General features: G+C 49.0%; 1 protein-coding gene, 1 long non-coding RNA gene and 1 pseudogene across 2 annotated transcripts in view; 2 read left to right on the top strand and 1 right to left on the bottom strand.

The window, feature by feature from the left end:
* Positions 1–10,921, top strand: part of LOC136933052 (neurogenic locus notch homolog protein 1-like) — a 25,171-nt pseudogene extending 14,250 nt beyond the window's left edge.
* Positions 1–13,319, bottom strand: part of LOC136932806 (uncharacterized) — a 29,259-nt gene extending 15,940 nt beyond the window's left edge. The window contains exon 1 of the long non-coding RNA XR_010874769.1: positions 12,807–13,319. This is a non-coding gene — a long non-coding RNA (uncharacterized lncRNA). The remainder of the gene's footprint in view (positions 1–12,806) is intronic.
* On the top strand, positions 11,901–17,941 carry ubac1 (UBA domain containing 1). Its single transcript, XM_067228071.1, is given in 14 exon segments — positions 11,901–12,301; positions 12,770–12,788; positions 12,791–12,855; positions 12,857–12,890; positions 12,976–13,049; positions 13,254–13,361; positions 13,545–13,647; positions 13,785–13,893; positions 14,139–14,146; positions 14,149–14,325; positions 14,328–14,395; positions 14,665–14,751; positions 14,870–15,008; positions 15,533–17,941. Coding segments are annotated over 14 exon segments (1,245 nt in total). The 5' UTR covers positions 11,901–12,163; the 3' UTR covers positions 15,649–17,941.
* Positions 17,942–18,252: the final 311 nt, after the last annotated feature.

Below are 18,252 nucleotides of genomic sequence, written 5' to 3'. Positions count from 1 at the left end.
CAGCCCTGCCAGAACGGGGGCACCTGCATTGACCTGATCAATCACTACAAATGCTCCTGTCCCAGAGGAACACAAGGTCAGGGACCCCACCCACCTTGCTCTTCCGCACCTCCATCCATCCCTCCACCCTCCACCCCTCCCCCTCCACACATCCCCCGTCCCTCCATCCCTTGCCTCTCTGCCCCCCTACACTCCAGATGTCTGCAGCGCTTCATTAATTAGGGCTTAACAGCCCAGCGCATGTCTGAACTGGATTTCTCTAATGAAGGTGACCTGTCTGCACGTCAAAGCGCTTGTGCGCGCCCCTAAGAAATCCGGTTGTTGTTTTGGGGGGGGGGTGATTGTTTACAGTCGGGTCAGCGCAACGTGGACAAAAAAAAAGGACAAGCGTCGTGGTCGGCACTGACCGTTTCTTTTTTTCCCTCTCCCCCCACCGTACCTCTCAGGGGACCACTGCGAGATCGACGTCAACGACTGCACCCCGTTTTCCGACCCGGTCACCAAGGAGCCCAAGTGCTTCAACAAGGGGAGGTGTGTGGACCGCGTTGGGGGCTACCACTGCACCTGCCCGGCCGGCTACGTGGGCGAGCGCTGCGAGGGCGACGTCAACGAGTGCCTGTCGAACCCCTGCGACCCCCGGGGGACTCACAACTGCGTGCAGCTCACCAACAACTACCGCTGCGAGTGCCGGACGGGATACACCGGTGAGCAGCGGCCAAACTCAGAGACACACTGCAGGGTGTGTGAAATACTGAGCACGTGTGAGTCAGGTGGCCGAGCGGTTAGGGAATAGGGCTAGTAATCAGAAGGTTGCCGGTTCGATTCCCCGTCGTTCCCAAAAATGACGTTGTGTCCTTGGGCAAGGTACTTCACCCTACTTGCCTCGGGGGAATGTCCCTGTACTTACTGTAAGTCACTCTGGATAAATGACTAAATGTAAATGTCGTTGTCTGTTTCGAATTTGACCCTTACAACGGGCTAATGAAGGTCAAATGATCATGTCGTTCGACTGCCTAACATGTTGGGACAAATTAGCTGAGGAAGGACTCGGATTTGAAAAAATGGTGGTCAAACGTGGAAGCCTGGGTGAACTTGTAAAGGTGACGCGTGTGTGTGTGCTGCTTGCGGCCAGGCCTGCGTTGTGAGGAGGTGTTTGATGGCTGTAAAGGCAGACCCTGTCAGAATGGAGGCTCCTGTGCGGTGGCCAGCAACACTCCTCAGGGCTTCATCTGCAAGTGTCCACTTGTGAGTAAACACACACACACACAGACTCACAAGCACATACACACACACACATATACACAGGCACAGTCTCACATACATGTACACACTCACACACGTTGTGAAGAATTTCCACGACAACATACACACGCACGCATACACACTCGCACACGCTCACGCACACACACAAGTACACATTCCTCTGTCATTTCATCTCATGCCTGCCTTTTACCACACCAGAAATGCCTTTTTGCTCATGACAATACAATACCGTAAACCTCCCACCTGAGGCTTACCTCCCACTGTAAGAGCGATAGCCTTCGAATGCGGTTACCCTACAACAACCCACGCCAACATCATTCCCACGATCCGGGCACACATAGCTCCAGACACCACACTGCTGTTTAACCCATCACCGATTGTAGCGTCCAGCTGTGTTCACTCGTTCGTCGTGCCGCGACAGGGTTACACCGGCTCCACGTGCGAGTACGACGCCCAGGCCTGCGGCTCCCTCCACTGCCTCAACGCCGGCACCTGCGTCTCCGGTCCCCGGAGCCCCCGCTGCCTCTGCCCGCCCTCCTTCGCCGGGCCCGAGTGCCAGTACCCCAGCAGCAGCCCCTGCACGGACAACCCCTGCTACAACGGGGGCACGTGCGAGTACACCTCGGCCCCCGCCGTACCACCGCTGCATATGCCCCTCCCGCTTCGACGGGCTGCTGTGTCACATCCTGGACCCGCGCTCCCTGGGGGGGTTAGGCCGTGAGATCACCCCTCCTCCCCCCCCCGAGGTGGAGGAGAGCTGCCCGGTGGCCCAGTGTGCTGAGCGGCGGGGGGACCGCTCCTGCCACGCGGCGTGCAACAACCACGCCTGCGACTGGGACGGCGGCGACTGCTCGCTGAACTTCGACGACCCCTGGCAGAACTGCACGGCGGCGCTGCAGTGCTGGCGCTATTTCGGCGACGGCAGGTGCGACCAGCAGTGCAACAACGCCGGCTGCCTCTACGACGGCTTCGACTGCCAGAACGCGGAGGCGCAGTGCAAGTGAGTGCTGCGTGGCCCGAAGTGCTCAGGGAAAGGCTTGAGGAGACTGGTTCAAACGAAACAATATACCCTGAACAATAGTAAAAATATGAATATATATTATAGATAATAATCTTGGATGCAGCCTTCAGTGTCTGGCTTCTCCATGTCTTTAATGTAATACTTTACAGCATGTATATAAAATATATCTTTATAATAAATGATATATTTATTTATTTAGGGTTGAAATATGACTTATATCAAGTAATAAATATAGTCAAGATAGGGTCTTCCGAAGCAACCGACGATTCTTAATCTTGTCCTCTTTCTGTTGCGTCCGCCCACCAGCCCGCTGTACGACCAGTACTGTAAGGACCACTACGCGGACGGCCACTGCGACCAGGGCTGCAACAAGGCCGAGTGCGAGTGGGACGGCCTGGACTGCGCCGACGACGTCCCCGAGAAGATGGCGGCGGGCCGCCTGGTCCTCGTGGTCTACATCGCGCCCGAGCAGCTCCGGAACATCACCTCGTCGTTCCTGCGCGAGCTCAGCCGCGTGCTCCACACCAACGTGCTGTTCCGGAAGGACGCGCGCGGCGAGCTCATGCTCTACCCGTACTACGGCAGCGACCGGGAACTCGGGAAGCACAACAGGAAGCGCTCGGTGGACTGGTGGGAGAAGGGGGTGGCAGGGGTGCTGGGCGAGGTGAAGGAGAGCCTGTCCAAGTGCTCAGCAGAGACAGGAGGGAGCTGGACCACATTCAGATTAAAGGGTAAGAAGGTTTTGTACGACGCACGATAGAACCTGAAAGTACATTCGCGACGAATGAAGGAGCACTGAGGAGGTAGAACAGCTACGGCTTTTCCGACTTTCCAGACTCCTCGGCTCGCTTTGAAAGAAAGCGTCTTTGCTTGCCCTCAAACGAGTTTCGTAGTCAGTTTGTTTGTCAGCATCGGTAATATGAACGTAACGTGTATCCGACCGCTTCGAGTGGGGTAAATGAACTCTGTGACGTCATTCGTGCGTCGTGTCTCCTCAGGTCGATCGTGTACCTGGAGATCGACAACCGGCAGTGCCTGCAGCAGTATGAGGAGTGCTTCCAGAGCACCACGGACGTGGCCGCTTTCCTGGGGGCCCTGGCCTCCAGCGGCAGCCTCGACATCCCCTACGTCATCGAGGCCGTCCGCAGTAAGTGTCCTCGTGTATCTCTCCTCCGGTGAAAAAGACACAGATATTTACCCCCCTAATGGTGTTTAAAAGGCGTGTCCACGTTTTTCCCCCCAAAGAATACACACACAGACAGCCAAACAGAAAACATCCAGAGTCCCGCCCCTTCATCTAAGGGGTGCCGGGGGCTCTCGGATTGTGTGTTTGTTTTCCAACAATGGAACAAATGCGATTTTGAATCGGAAGGACTATACAATCAATCATACCGTTGGTGTGTAAATCCTTTCGCTTCGGGCCTCAGATGGTTAATTGCCTGAAATCAACTCAAACAGGCCCCTACTGCAGCTACATACCAGACTAGTGCTCCCTCTCTCTCTCTCCCTCCCTCTCTCTCTCTCCCTCTCTCCTTTTTCACTACGCACGCACACACACACACACACACAAGTTCATCTCACAGTGTGAGGCTGCTGCAACCTTCACCTCTCTGAGTGTAATACCAGGACTTAATGCATCTCTAAGGGTTTAGGTGGGGAGAGTTTATCATTTCAAAATCGTTAGCGGAGGGAAAAAAGAGAAGGGGAAAAATTGATCGGGAGTGTGCTAGAAGTTGGGAGTCTTTGTTATCTTGAAAATCCGAATAAATCCTACGTCTTTACAGCTTACAGCGCGTGCAGTAATTTGAAGTTCATTAATCCCCCCCTCGTTTTTTTTTCCCCTTAAAGAAGAAATGGTAAAGTTGTCTCCTGGTACCCTGGGTTGAGAGAGAAATGGGAGGCGTTTCTCTCTCTCTCTCTCTCTCTCTCTCTTTCTTTGCTCTTTTTTATGTGCCGGCTCTTAGATGGGGAGCGGTTAGCAATTCAGATTATCAGAACAGATAGAACAACCTCGTTTGACAAATGTGAGGGGGGCTCATCATTTTGGTCTGGGCGCCGCTGGCTGATGGACAGAGCTCAGGGTCCTGCGTTGGAGCGGGATCCATCCCAAGCCTAGCCGAGCTGGACTACCCGCCCTCGCGCTCCCCCCGCAACCCCGCAACCCTGACCATGCTTCCCCTCCTCGCCCCTCCAGGTGAGTCGGACCCTACCCCTCCCGTGCTCTACCCCGTCTACGTAGTCCTGGCTGGGCTGGGTCTGCTGGCCTTCCTGGGCGTGGGGATGGTGGCGTCCAGGAAGCGGCGGCGCGAGCACGGACAGCTGTGGTTCCCCGAGGGCTTCAAGAGCAGCGAGCCCAGCAAGAAGAAGAGACGGGAGCCCGTCGGGGAGGACTCGGTGAGGCTGAAGTAAGTTTGACGCGAGGGCCCGGAACGTTCTCCTCGTTGGGTTTTCGTGTCGGGTTCCCTCGTCGAGTGTCCTTGTTGGGTTCAGCTGTTGGGTTTCTGTGGAGTTTGGATCTACTTTCCTGAGTCGTCAAAAGTTGGGTTGTAGAGTAGGGTAGAATAGGGTAGGGTAGAAAGTAATTTTTGGGGGTTGGGGGGGGGGTAGCAGTAAGGAGAAGCTGTGTAGTAAGAGAGATGTGGACGAGACGTGGGCGGGCTGGCTAGGGTTACAGCAGGTTTAGGTAGCGGTGTGTTAATTGACTCGTCTGCTGGCGAGCGGGACAGGGTGGGGGGGGGGGTGGGGCTCAGTCGACGCTTTTGTCTCCGGCGCCGCCGCTAATTGAGGGAGGACAGGGTCGGGGGCGCAGCCGCTCACTGCTTCTGGGTCCTCACTGGAGCCTGTCTCTCCCTTGACCGCAGACCTCTGAAGAACCCCTCGGACCTGGCCCTGATGGACGACACTCACCAGGAATGGGGGGACGAGGAGTCGTCCGACGCCAAGCGCTTCAGGGTAAGGAGGGGGAGCACAAGCAGCCGGACAGAGGGGGGGGGGGAGGGGGGGGGGGGGGGACGGGATTCGCCCGAGAAGAACCCCCGCTGGTTCTGGCAGGTTCGAAAGTTGACCTGACGATGAGGAACATAGCTTCACGCTCATTCGTTGATTGATAACGACATTCTGGACATTCTTTGGGTGGGTTAACGGCTGACACCCAGACTTGTGGTTTCTGTAGCAGTTTGAGGAGCAGGCGATTCTGGAGCTGGAGGACCAGCCGGACCAGCGGCAGTGGACCCAGCAGCACCTGGATGCAGCCGACCTGCGGGTCCCCTCCGTGGCCCCCACTCCCCCCCAGGGAGAGATCGAGAGCTACTGTATGGATGTGAACGTCAGAGGACCAGGTGGGTGAACTGCTACTCTCTAAGTCGTTAGGGAAGGGTTTCAGGGTGGATAGACTGTGCTCCTTTAGGCTGGTCCGACTACAACAAATCTTTTCTTTTTTTTTATTCTTTTTTTTTGTGGTGTGGTGAATGTTGAAATGAGGATAATTCAGTCTGTCAGTGAGCCACTACCAGTATTCTAACTGATTTCTGAAGATTGTCTTTCTTTGCAGTAAAGTCCAGATGTCAGAAATTTGTTTTACATTTGTTTTAGGGTTATTTGAAGACTTTTGCGGGTAGATTTCACTGGAGAAAGTATTTGTGCTGTTACCCAGAATGTATACATTAACTAATGAAGTTAAATAATGTAAATAGTAAACAACAATTTATGTTCTCAAATGTCTGTCTAATAGCTCCCACGCCCTCTTCCAAACAATTTACTTAAATTATGTAGCATTACAGGCAAAAATGTATATATCAGTATTTAGCATATTAATACGCTTGCTCAGTAAGTATCTGTATGTGTGTTTGCGGGCTTGTGCATACACACGCATATGTTTGTCTGCGTGAACTGCATGTGTGTGCGTAAGGTTGTGTGTCTAGGAGGTGTGTGCGTAAGAGGTGTGTGTGTGCGTGCAAGTGTGTGCGTGTAAGAGGCGCGTGTGTAGGAGGTGTGTGTGTAGGAGGTACTAAAGCCCAATGTCCTCTGGGTGGAAGGATCTTCTTCAAAGCAGCTGGCTGGAAGCCTGGGGCCTGAGGGAAAACTCCCGCTCTGATGAACCATGTGACCAGTAATAGGCCTCTCTTTCTACATGCTTTATTAATAAAACCAATAAAGGCCTCAACACACAAAAACACCCTTTTATGCTGCCATGCCCCCCCCCCACCCCCCCGAAGAATATTTAAGACAACCAGAATTACGGTGCTTAAAACTAGAGCACACCTCTTTACATATACGGATCGATGTTCCTGAATCGACAAAATCTGCCAGATCTGGGAGCTCGGGTCTCCTTTTGAAGAGGAGAGAGACTCATCCAAGCCGACTGGCTGAGCTGCCTCTCAGAAGAGGATCATTCTCACTTTTCCAGCTGCCTGGCTTTCACAACCCGGGTTGTCTATACCCCCCCGACTGCTGTTCTCCTTCAGAGGCAGCCAAACGGCGGCTCGATCCCAAAACAAAGCTGTGATGGTTCAACCGAGGCAAAACCAGAGTCGGAATCCACGTTCGATTTGTTTTGCGGTTGCCTCGTTTTTGATCTTCTCCCGCGCTTTGAAGTGCAGGGAAAGTTTGGAGCAGTCGGCTGGGCAGGGGTGATGGGTGGTGGAGGGGGAGGGGGAGGGGGGTGACGGTGGAGGGTTGGGGGGGGGGGGGGTGCTGACCGTGCACTTCAAACACCACAGCTTTTCCGAACCGGTGGATTCTCACGTCGCACTAAACACGGCCTCCTCCCTTCCTCTTCCTCCCCTTCTCCCGTTTCTCCTCCTCTCCCTCCCTCCCTCCCCCCCCGTCCCCTCCCCCCTCCGCCCAGACGGCTTCACCCCCCTGATGATCGCCTCGTGCAGCGGTGGAGGCCTGGAGACGGGCAACAGCGAGGAGGAGGAGGACGCGTCGGCCAACGTCATCAGCGACTTCATCTACCCAGGGCGCCAACCTCCACAACCAGACGGACCGCACGGGCGAGACGGCCCTCACCCTGGCGGCGCGCTACGCCCGCTCCGACGCCGCCAAGCGCCTGCTGGAGTCCAGCGCCGACGCCAATGTCCAGGACAACATGGGCAGGACGCCTCTCCACGCCGCCGTGGCCGCCGACGCCCAGGGAGTCTTCCAGGTGGGGGGGGGGTCGGCATTTCGTTCGAGTTGAACTTGAACTCGTCGTTCCGTTCAGTTCCGAAATTGAACATGACCCTTGTTGTTCTGTAGATTCTGATCAGGAACCGGGCCACTGATCTGGACGCCCGCATGCAGGATGGCACCACCCCTCTGATCCTGGCCTCCAGGCTGGCAGTGGAGGGCATGGTGGAGGAGCTCATCACCTGCCACGCTGACGTCAACGCCACGACGGACTTCGGTAGCGCTTCTCCCCCCCCCCCCCCCCCCCCCCAGTCTCGTACAGTTCAGCTTTCAGCTTCCTGTCGTCACTGTGCAAGCTGGACTGGGGCTTCTATCTGCTGTCAAAAGGGATATGGAAAAGACCTAAACCTAAAGATCTAAATCTTTAGATGGGTCTAAGAAGTTTATTCAAAAACAAACACGATATAAAGTGTGTAACATAAAACTAATGCAAAGGCTTTTAGTAGAACGTCCTGTTATCAATCCATTTAAAGAACACTGTATATTTAAAGCCAGTGTGAACATGCGTTGTTAGACTCGGTGTTTGAGTGCTGTTTGTCTGCTGAACAGGTAATCCTGCCCTGCACTGGGCAGCCGCCGTAAACAATGTGGAGGCAGCCATCGTACTGCTGAAGAATGGTGCCAACAAGGACCTGCAGGACAACAAAAGTGAGCATTAACCTGTATCCCTGCTGACCCTATACAAGATTAACCTCGAAAACATCTTAAAACGTTATCTATGCTGACCCCTATACAAGATTAACCACGAAAACATCCTTCAAACGTTATCTCTGCTGATCCTATACAAGATGAACTACCAAAAACAACCACCCACTCCACCTCCCCTGGAATAAACAGTGCGCCCCTTTCTCTCTCTCTCTCTCTCTCTCTCTCGTCTCTCTCTCTCTCTCTCTCTCTCTCTCTCTCTCTCTCTCTTCCTTCCCCTCATCCCTCCCTCTCTCCCCATCCCGTCTCTCAGGAGGAAACCCCTCTGTTCCTGGCCGCCAGGGAGGGCAGCTATGAGACGGCCAAGGTCCTCCTGGAGCACTTTGCCAACCGCGAGATCAACCGACCACATGGACCGGCTGGCCCCCGGGACATTGGCCAGGAGCGCATGCACCACGACATCGTCCGCCTCATGGACGAGTACAACCTGGTCCGCAGCCCGCCGATGCACGGGGGATCCCTCGGCACCAACCTCTCGCCCCCGCTGTGCTCCCCCAACGGCTACCTGGGCAGCATGAAGCCCAGGCCCAGGGCAAGAAGGCCCGCAAGCCCAGCGCCAAGGGCATCGGCTGCAAGGAGAGCAAGGACGTCAAGGCCAAGAAGAAGGCGTCCCAGGACGGAAAGGGCAGTCTCCTGGACAACTCGGGAGTGCTTTCCCCTGTCGACTCGCTGGAATCCCCCCATGGGTACCTCTCCGATGTGCCTCTCCTCCCATGATGACCTCTCCCTTCCAGCCGTCCCCCTCCATGTCCCTCAACCACCTCCAGGGGCATGGCCGACCCCCACATGGACTAGGCCACCTGGGCATGCCCAACAAGCAGGAGCTGGCGCGGATGCAGTTCGACCCCCTGCCACCCCGCCTCACCCACCTACCGGTGGTGGGCACCAACGGCTCGGCGGGCATGAATGGGCAATGTGATTGGCTGTCCAGGATGCACGCCGCCCTGAGCCAGCCAGGCCAGTTCAACCCCATGAGGGGCGCGGGTGGGCAGGGGGGCTTGCACCAGGGCGGGGGGCAGCATGGCATGATGGCATCGCTTCACAACGGCCACCCGTCCCAGATGATGAAGCTACCAGGGCCTGCAGGGCGCCGCACGCCTTCCTGCCAAGCCAGCAGATGCAGTCCCTTCAGCAGCAGCTCCAGCAGCAGAACATCCAGCTCCAGAACTCAAACAACGACCGGCAGCCAGAGCTTTGTCGGCAGCGAGCTAACGCCCCAGAGCTCCAGCAAGGCCCGGGAGGCAACGCCAGCATGCCCATCCACACCCTCCTTCCCCAGGAGACCCAGATACTGCCCTCCTCTGTCAGCCAGTCCATGCCCAGCACCCAGTACCTCACCCCGCCCTTCGCAGCACAGCTACTCTGGCCCCATGGGACACCACGCCCAACCAGCAGCTGCAGGTGTCCAAACACCCTTTTCTGACCCCCTTCTCCTGGCTCCCCCGACCAATGGTCAAGCTCCTCCCCGCATTCAAACATGGTCCGATTGGTCAGAGGGAATTTCGAGTCCTCCAACCAGCATGCAGTCTCAGATTGAACATATACCAGAGCAATTTAAGTAGGGAACCTTATACCAAGATGGACTGCGCTATAATTTTTTTATAGAAAAAGTACTCTTGAGGGAACAATATCTTTTTATATGCTTTTATACTAACATAATTAATATTCCCTGTCTTTTCCTTTTTTATTTATTCATGTTTTTATTTATACTTCTCATCACGCTAGCCAACAGAAACATTGAATCCTCCAGTAGATGTCAAGCTATAGACAGGAAGCTTAGAGCTTTTTTTTCAGTTATGTAACACACAGTGGGTATTTATTTGTTCAAGGATTTTAACTTTTTGTTCCTTTTTCATCACAGTTTCATAAATCTCTTGTTTATATTTTTGTATCATCTTGTGAAATACCACATTAATTTACAGACATATTCATATAGAGCACATTTCAGGTTGTTTTAATTTGTTCAGTATTTTGTAGTGCAAGAAAATGTCATATGTTGATGGACTTAACAAATAAATGTCAAATGTACTATTTTATTTTGTACGTTGATGATTACACAAAGTTCTCAGATCAAAAGCAAAAATTATGTTTGTTTCTGGAGCTGCATGTATGGCTCAAATCAAACAAGCTTAAAGTTATAAGCTTCCTTACTCCACTGTGTGTTTGTATGTGTGTGTGTTTTGGTGTATTGTAAATAATACTGCCATCTTGGAGACTGACGTTTAAAAGAAGATGCTTAAGTCTCTCAAAGTGGTGTATCCACTTACAGGTTCTATAGCCATGTGGCCAAGATGTATCTAATTGTCAGAGGGATACAGACTTTCCCTCTCCTCCTAAGTGTTTGAGCCTGTGGCTATGTTGTTTAACTGTATGCATATAATGCATTTCATTTTGAAAGCAGGATTTTGTTTAAAAAATCTTAAATGTTACCTTTTGCAGTTCCATTTGCATGATTCTTTTTTTTCGAACATCAAAAATCAAATGTAAACAGATTGGATTCTTATTTATTGATTTAGAAATCAAGACAGTATTATTTGGACATTTTGTTAAATGAATTTTTACGCATGTAAGAAGGAAGACATATATGTCCTATTTTGTAGATTGTCTTGTAATCCTTAATTTGATGTTCTTCAAAATATATAGAAAACTGTTGGCCCAAATTGCAATCTAATAATCTGTAATAAAATGATACCATCCTGCTAAATTGTAATTTGAATAAATTGTATTTTTCTCCAGTTTTCAATCTGTTTGAAAAAGAAAGATATTTTAAAAAAACATTAAAGATGCGTTGGCGTTTTTCCTAACAAAAACGAATTCCTGTTCTATGAATTTTGAAGGCTTGAAGGTGCTAGTTAGCTATAGTTGAACTGGTCAATCTTGATTAATATAATTTACAGCTGGACACTTTCCCATTGTATTATTATTAGAGGGTTATTTAATTTTGCGCTATGTGTATTGAACGAATGATTTTGCACCGATATGGCAGGTTTGCAGGACGATGTCAGCCTTGAAGATCCTTAAAGTGGAGTTGAAAATGAGTTTTAAGTTCATCACACCACAGAAGAATATGTTGTTAACTAACCCATCCAAATTCTAGTCGGTGTTCTAAAAAAAACACCGACAAGTATGTTAAATTAGGCTTAAAAAAAAAGCTTTAAGAAAATCAGCAGTCTTCTCAGCTGGGGGGGGGGGGGGGGGGGGGGGGAGCTGAATCTGGAGGAGCTGAATCTCCGCCCTCTCGAATTTATTGAATTTAGCAACAACAGCAACACCAGCTAAACCAATTGCAGATATCAGAACAGACTTACCTGCAGTCTCTGAGTGTTTTATGTATTCATTATTTTGTGTTTGCATACAACTGAGTAACAGAATGCAACCGTCTGTGATCTGACATAGATAGTCGCTGTGACGGAGATAGGTCGGGTTTTGGCTCCGCCTATACAAAACCTGAGCTGAAACGGAAGATAAACTGTTCAATGGTCTAACTCCACATTTCAGTGCAACAAAGTTTTTCACGCTTTGAACATGCTTTCAGGAACTCATTTCACACGTATATTATAATGAGAAGCAAATCATGGAATTAGCTTTACAGGATCTTTAATTTATTTTAAGGTAGGCTGTGTCTCCCTCTTGTGGTCTAAAATGAAAGGCCAGTCAGTTTTATTTTGAAAACTACATTTCCTAGTATACACCGGGTTATTGCGACTTCTAGGTTCAGAGTTCAACCATTAAACAGTCAAAATAAGGTTGTAGTCGCTGCCGCTGGGTGTCTCACACATAGAAGAAAATAAACCGTGATTAATTGGTGGCTACTTGATTGATATCGCAGTAGTCGGCGCAAAATGATCTGCAAATAGTATGTCTATGCATTGATTGACATTGTTGTCGAAGGCATTTGAGGACAACTACTAGTCTTACGTGCTAAGACTAGCTAGCTAGCAAGCTAGCCAACATCACTGTACTGTCTCATAGCTAGCTGGCTAGCTACACCAAAAACCTACAGTTATGTTTGTTCAAGAAGAAAAGATATTCGCGGGGAAATTATTAAAAATCCACGTTTGTACCATGGAGGGCACGGAGTGGCTGGAAGAAGTTACAGATGACACCACTATTGAGAAACTCAAAGAGAAGTGCTTGAAACATGTATGATTGTTACTGTTGGATGCTGTGGGTTGGTTTAGCATTCACGGGGTGTAGCTGACTAGCTAGCTGGCTAATAGTAGCTTGCGCTTATTTTTTCAGGCCCTATGTTGAAATGGTCAGTGTCAGTGGTATTGTATTTATAGTAACTGGGGAGACATGCTATATATAATTTAGCAAGTTGGCTTGGTTCATAAGCTTGCAAACCCCACTCGATACCCTAGCTAAATAACAGCATTGGCTGCCATACTCGTTTGTGTAATGCCCAGATTATGAAGCCAGTTATATTAATTTTAGATTTGATCTTGCAAGGCAGCCTTTGCCTTTCGCCAGGGCGCAGATAAACTACGGTCAGAGCCAGACAGATCGGACTGCATTTGTACTGGTGTTCTCATTTATGCTGTTCATGTGTTGCATGTAGGTTTCCACTTGCACCATGTCGTTTAAATGTACCCTTGTCTATTTCTCCAGTACGTGCATGGGAGTCTTGAAGACCTAAAACACTCACCCATCACAAGCTCATCCACGCTGCTTCAGAGAGGATCCTCACAGAAACCTAAAACTGTTGCTGAAGAAAACTTGAAAGATAAAGGTACTTGAGTTAAGCTTGGCTTTTGCTCATTTCAGAAAACAGAACAAGTGGTTTCTAGACCTGACCTAATTCCCCTTGTCCTCAGATGTCCTCCTATTGGTCAAGAAAAGGCCTCCACCACCACCTCCAAAAATGGCTGATATATCCGCAGATGAAAAGGTAGACGCAAACACATCTGTAGGTGATTCAAGCTTATTTCTTTCCAAGGTAAATCCCCAGAAATGATAGGCTAGCTTTTCGAGGTGACTTTTAGAAGAGAGGCAAGATGGATGCAGTGCGCTCCTTGGCTAACTGAAATCTACAGTTGTTATTTTCAGTTGGATCGGGCCAGTCTTTCACGTGTCTCTCCCCCCTGTCTATCAGAAGAAGCAGGACAACAAGGCACCCGACAAAGACGCCATCCTGAAGGCCACCGCTGGCCTCTCTACCCGCCACACCGACCGCACTGTCACCCAGCACAACATCCGAGATGTAAGTCAACATGGGTCGTGCCATTGCCGCCCACCGTTGGAAGATGATCAATTTGGTTGGCAGAAATGAAGTAGCCCTCACAAGAGGAGACACAGCTCTTGTATCATTTTGCACGGGTGAACCCAATCTTTATCCTTCCATTGTAAATTGACCACATGTGTGCGTTTCTACGAATGTGTCTAGTTTCAGACGGAACTCAGGAAAATCCTCGTCTCCCTCATCGAAGTGGCCCAGAAGCTGCTTGCGTTGAACCCCGATGCCGTGGAACTCTTCAAGAAGGCCAATGGTACGTGCGGCACCTCGTCAGCATTGTCCTCGCCCCGCTACCTTGCAGAGCGAACAACAGCTGTTCTAGACCGAGCGCCTGTTTTCTACCTGGCCCAAGGTCAGTGCAGTGATGTCCCTTGTGCTTGTGCTTGTCAGCCATGCTGGATGAGGACGAGGAGGACCGGGTGGATGAGTCGGCTCTTCAGCAGCTGACAGAGATGGGCTTCCCCGAGAGCAGAGCCATCAAAGCCCTCAGACTAAACCAGTGAGTCAGCACTCCATCCTTTGGAACCAGGGACTCCAGTAGATGCTAGTTTTATGACATCATTGAATACAATCTGCCGGATCTATGTTTTTTTGGCCTGTAAATGTCAAATGATAATTATATCTGTGTAGATGTGAGGGTCAATCCTTGTGCTTGGGTTGGTCAGCGTGTTGGTATTTGGAATGTCATCCTTGATCTCGGGTTGGTCAGCGTGCTGTTGTGTGTCATCCACATCGCTTCTGCAGCATGTCGGTGACCAGGCCATGGAGTGGCTGATCGAGCATGTAGACGACCCTTCTGTGGACACCCCCCTACCCAGCCTGGAGGCCCCTGGGGCAGCCGCCGCTTCCGCCCCCAGCCCCATCTCATCCTCCATGGCCTCCAGCCACCTCCTCCTCCGCTCTCACTCCCAGCCCAACGCGGAGGACAACGGCCGGCAGATGAGCTCACTGAAATCTTCAAGAGGATCCGCAGGAAACGAGAGTTCAGGCCTGACTCACGGGTGGGTGGGCCCCCCGGTGACCAGGAGCTGAGAGGGTGCACATATCTGGGAGCTAGATTCACTATGTCACATATCTGGGAGCTAGATTCACTATGTCACATATCTGGGAGCTAGATTCACTAGGTCACATATCTTGGAGCTAGTTTCACCATGTCACATATCTGGGAGCGAGCTACACCGTATCACCTTAATCAAGCTGTTAAATATACTGCATTTGAGTACGTTGCGAACGTAGTTGCCTCTAACAAGCACCAGTTCCGCTTCTGCAGGCGGTGATTGCACTGATGGAGATGGGCTTCGATGAGAAGGAGGTGATCGACGCACTGCGGGTTAACAACAACCAACAGGATGCTGCGGTAGGTTCACCCGGTGCACAGCCTCTGGCCGTCTCCCTCGCCGTCCTCACAACACCTACCGGAGATGATGTGGTCCAAGGTCACAGTGGGAATGCTCAGAGCTGTGTTGTCGTTGCAGTGCGAGTGGCTGCTGGGGGACAGGAAGCCGTCTCCTGAAGACCTGGACAAGGGCATCGACACCGACAGTCCTCTGTTCCAGGCTATCCTGGAGAACCCTGTGGTCCAGCTGGGACTCACCAACCCCAAGACCCTACTGGGTACCTTGTTCTACCTCTATAACACTAGTGCTACTTCTGTAACACTAGTCCTACCTCCATAACACTAGTCCTACCTCCATAACACTAGTCCTACCTCCATAACACTAGTCCTACCTCCATAACACTAGTCCTACCTCCATAACACTAGTCCTACCTCCATAACACTAGTCCTACCTCCATAACACTAGTCCTACCTCCATAACACTAGTCCTACCTCCATAACACTAGTCCTACCTCCATAACACTAGTCCTACCTCCATAACACTAGTCCTACCTCCATAACACTAGTCCTACCTCCATAACACTAGTCCGACCTCCATAACACTAGTCCTACCTCCATAACACTAGTCCGACCTCCATAACACTAGTCCTACCTCCACAACACTAGTCCTACCTCTATAACACCAGTCCTACCTCTATAACACTAGTACCTCCAGAAATCTAAAGTGCTTGCATGACAGGCATTGGTTGGTGTTTACAGTGTTGGTGAAAAGTGTCTAAAACCATCTTCTGTTGTATCCCAGCATTTGAAGACATGTTGGAAAACCCTCTCAACAGCACGCAGTGGATGAACGACCCAGAAACTGGGCCTGTCATGCTGCAGATCTCCAGAATCTTCCAGACACTGAATCGCACATAGAGCCTACGGTGTGTGTGAGTGCGCGCGCGCGTGTGTGTGTGTGTTTGCAGGTGTGACTGGGACACCAGTATTGCTAATGCCTTGTACAGTCAAAGCCTGAAGAGGTGTGTGTGAAGAATGATGAAGAGATGTTACACAGATCTATTTATAACACAGCCGAAAACCTTGTGAACAACAGTGTATAACATGAACATAATTATTAATATTATTAAATTAATGTTATTTGAAATTTAGTATGTTGTTTTTACATTTTAATAAGAACAATTTATAGTCGTAACAGACATGATTCGTTTTATATTATTTCGTCATCGAACCATCAGGCATCAAACCAATGTTTACACTTCAGAAGTAGCTGCGTGGTGAGATTTGAATATCAATTACATTTGTTTTTGTCTCCTTAAGTTGTTACATTTCGTCAAAGGTGAATGTTTTTAGGGAGAAGTGGAACGACTCATGTCGGTATCATCGTCTGTAATTATATGGTTGTTGTTCTCTTGTGTGGCCACCCTTTTAGTCTATATTAAAGGTGTGTTGTAGAGGGATGTGTTTGGGTAGTCAACTGCTCGGCCTCGAGAGCCGACCAGTCTGCTGGACTGACGCTATTCCCACTCTTCTCAAAAAAGAACTGGGAGAGGTTGTCTTTGTGCTTCTCCCAAATATTTATTTAACTATCAACCTTTTGCCTTTTAGGGGGGGGGGGGGTGGAGAGAAAAGTATACTCTACTGTCTGTAATCTGTCGAGTTTGTTCAATTGTCTGCTTGTTTTTACACACCAGAGATGATATCTAGGCCTGAGTGTTCTTAATGTCACGTTGTGTTCTTTAAGAACCTTTTCTCATGTCACCATGCAGTTCACTAGAGGTTACTCTAGTAGCTGTGCTTGCAGTACAACATATGCGGGGAAAATTAAACCAAATACCCCCACAAAAAACCTAAAGGAATTTTGTCATGTCAAGAAATTGAGTCGGTATTCATATTTGTTTTCTGCAGCACTGTTTCTCTTTTATTAATAAGGTGATTATCATGAGAATATGTAATGTAACTGAACATAATAATCTTAGTACTAATGTGCGATTAGGTTGACATTACACTCATGGTGTTCTCTCTTGAGGGGTAGATTTATTATGCTGTTGAACCAAAACAGAATTCACTTTTTAGCTACTATGGGATAACATGCCTCATCATGAACAAGACCAGTTTGAAACATATTATATAATACATTTGTGTGCAATAGCTATAATTTAACAATGGATTGGGGATTTTGTTGACCTTTTGAAAAAAGATTTGTGTGAAATGCTTTGGGGTAGTGTGGATGTGGAAGCTTCTACCATGACATTGGTTAGTATGTGAGATCCCAGAAACTGAACTAGTTTGGTTTATTAGACATCGGCTAGTCAAGCTGCTTCTAGTTTCGGTGTAGAGAGGGACAGGGAGAATAGTGTGTTTATTCAATATTTGAATTGCGGTGTTGATGTGACTTTCTGCTCAGTCAGGCCATTGTTGTTTTTCTACAACCTTTAAGGCCACCCTCCATTATGTTGTGCTTAGCTTGTCATTGCATATGGCTTTAACTAACCATGCACACACATTATGTTTATGAATCAGAGCATCTCTACATGTGGTTTGTTAAATGCCATGTTTAATATCACTTAAATGCTTTGTTATTTTCTAAAAAGCAATGTATTTGCTTGAATGGTGTGTTATTTATATTTTAAGCCAAAATAGTTACGATTAATTTACCATTTATAATTGTCCAAACAATGAACAATGTTCTTAGAAAATTGAGAAATATAAGTAGGCAAATTTAAGATTTTCTTTTTTGAGGGGGGGGGGGGATGTTTTGACTGATAGGTCAAATGTACCAAGAGCAGAGCAGTTTGAAGAATTAAATTGTATACAGGTTGTCACCACAGCTTCTGTAACACCAGCACACTTCTGTAAAACAACCACTTTGCTTTTTAAAGTAGATGAAAGTAGACAGTTATAGTGGCAGTCATCTGGTTCACTAGTAGAGAGGGTTCTGCTTTCAGATTCATGTCTCTCCACTGAAGGGAAGCTAAATTGCAGATGACAAACTTCAAGAAGCAGACTTTAACTATCCAGCTAAGCTCTGACTGGGTGAGACACTGAGATGTTCTCGTACAGAACATTCTGGCACTGGGACTTTGGTGTGTCCTGCAGGACTGTCTGATATTAACAACAACAACAACCTATGCAATAAACCCTCACTCTGTAGTCTTACAGCAACTGTCGTTGCATTCACTGTTACATTAAACACATTTTGGTGGCTGTATTCTTCTGCATCCTGTGATTTTGTTTACATTCAATTATATTTACATTGACATTTAAAGGAATTCAAATAAAGTATTGTTAGATATTTTATTTGAAATAATAATAAATAAAGTTTGAAATCATGGGTGTTTACTGCATCAAATGTGGTTTATTGATGCATAGAGTTAATGGGAATCTGTCAATCTTCATATTTAATATTCAAGACTACTGTGCTTCAAGTTTCCCTTGCTGTAAAATTGTCCACCACTAGAGACACTGTTATTCAATGATCCAAGAGTAAGTTACAAATTACAAAGACCAGAATGTTGCTGC

The sequence above is a fragment of the Osmerus mordax genome, chromosome 24, assembly GCF_038355195.1.
Source record: "Osmerus mordax isolate fOsmMor3 chromosome 24, fOsmMor3.pri, whole genome shotgun sequence".
NCBI classification, from domain to species: Eukaryota; Metazoa; Chordata; class Actinopteri; order Osmeriformes; family Osmeridae; genus Osmerus; species Osmerus mordax.
The sequence above is the reverse complement of the archived record's forward strand: the minus strand, read 5'-3'. Positions and strand labels throughout refer to the sequence as shown.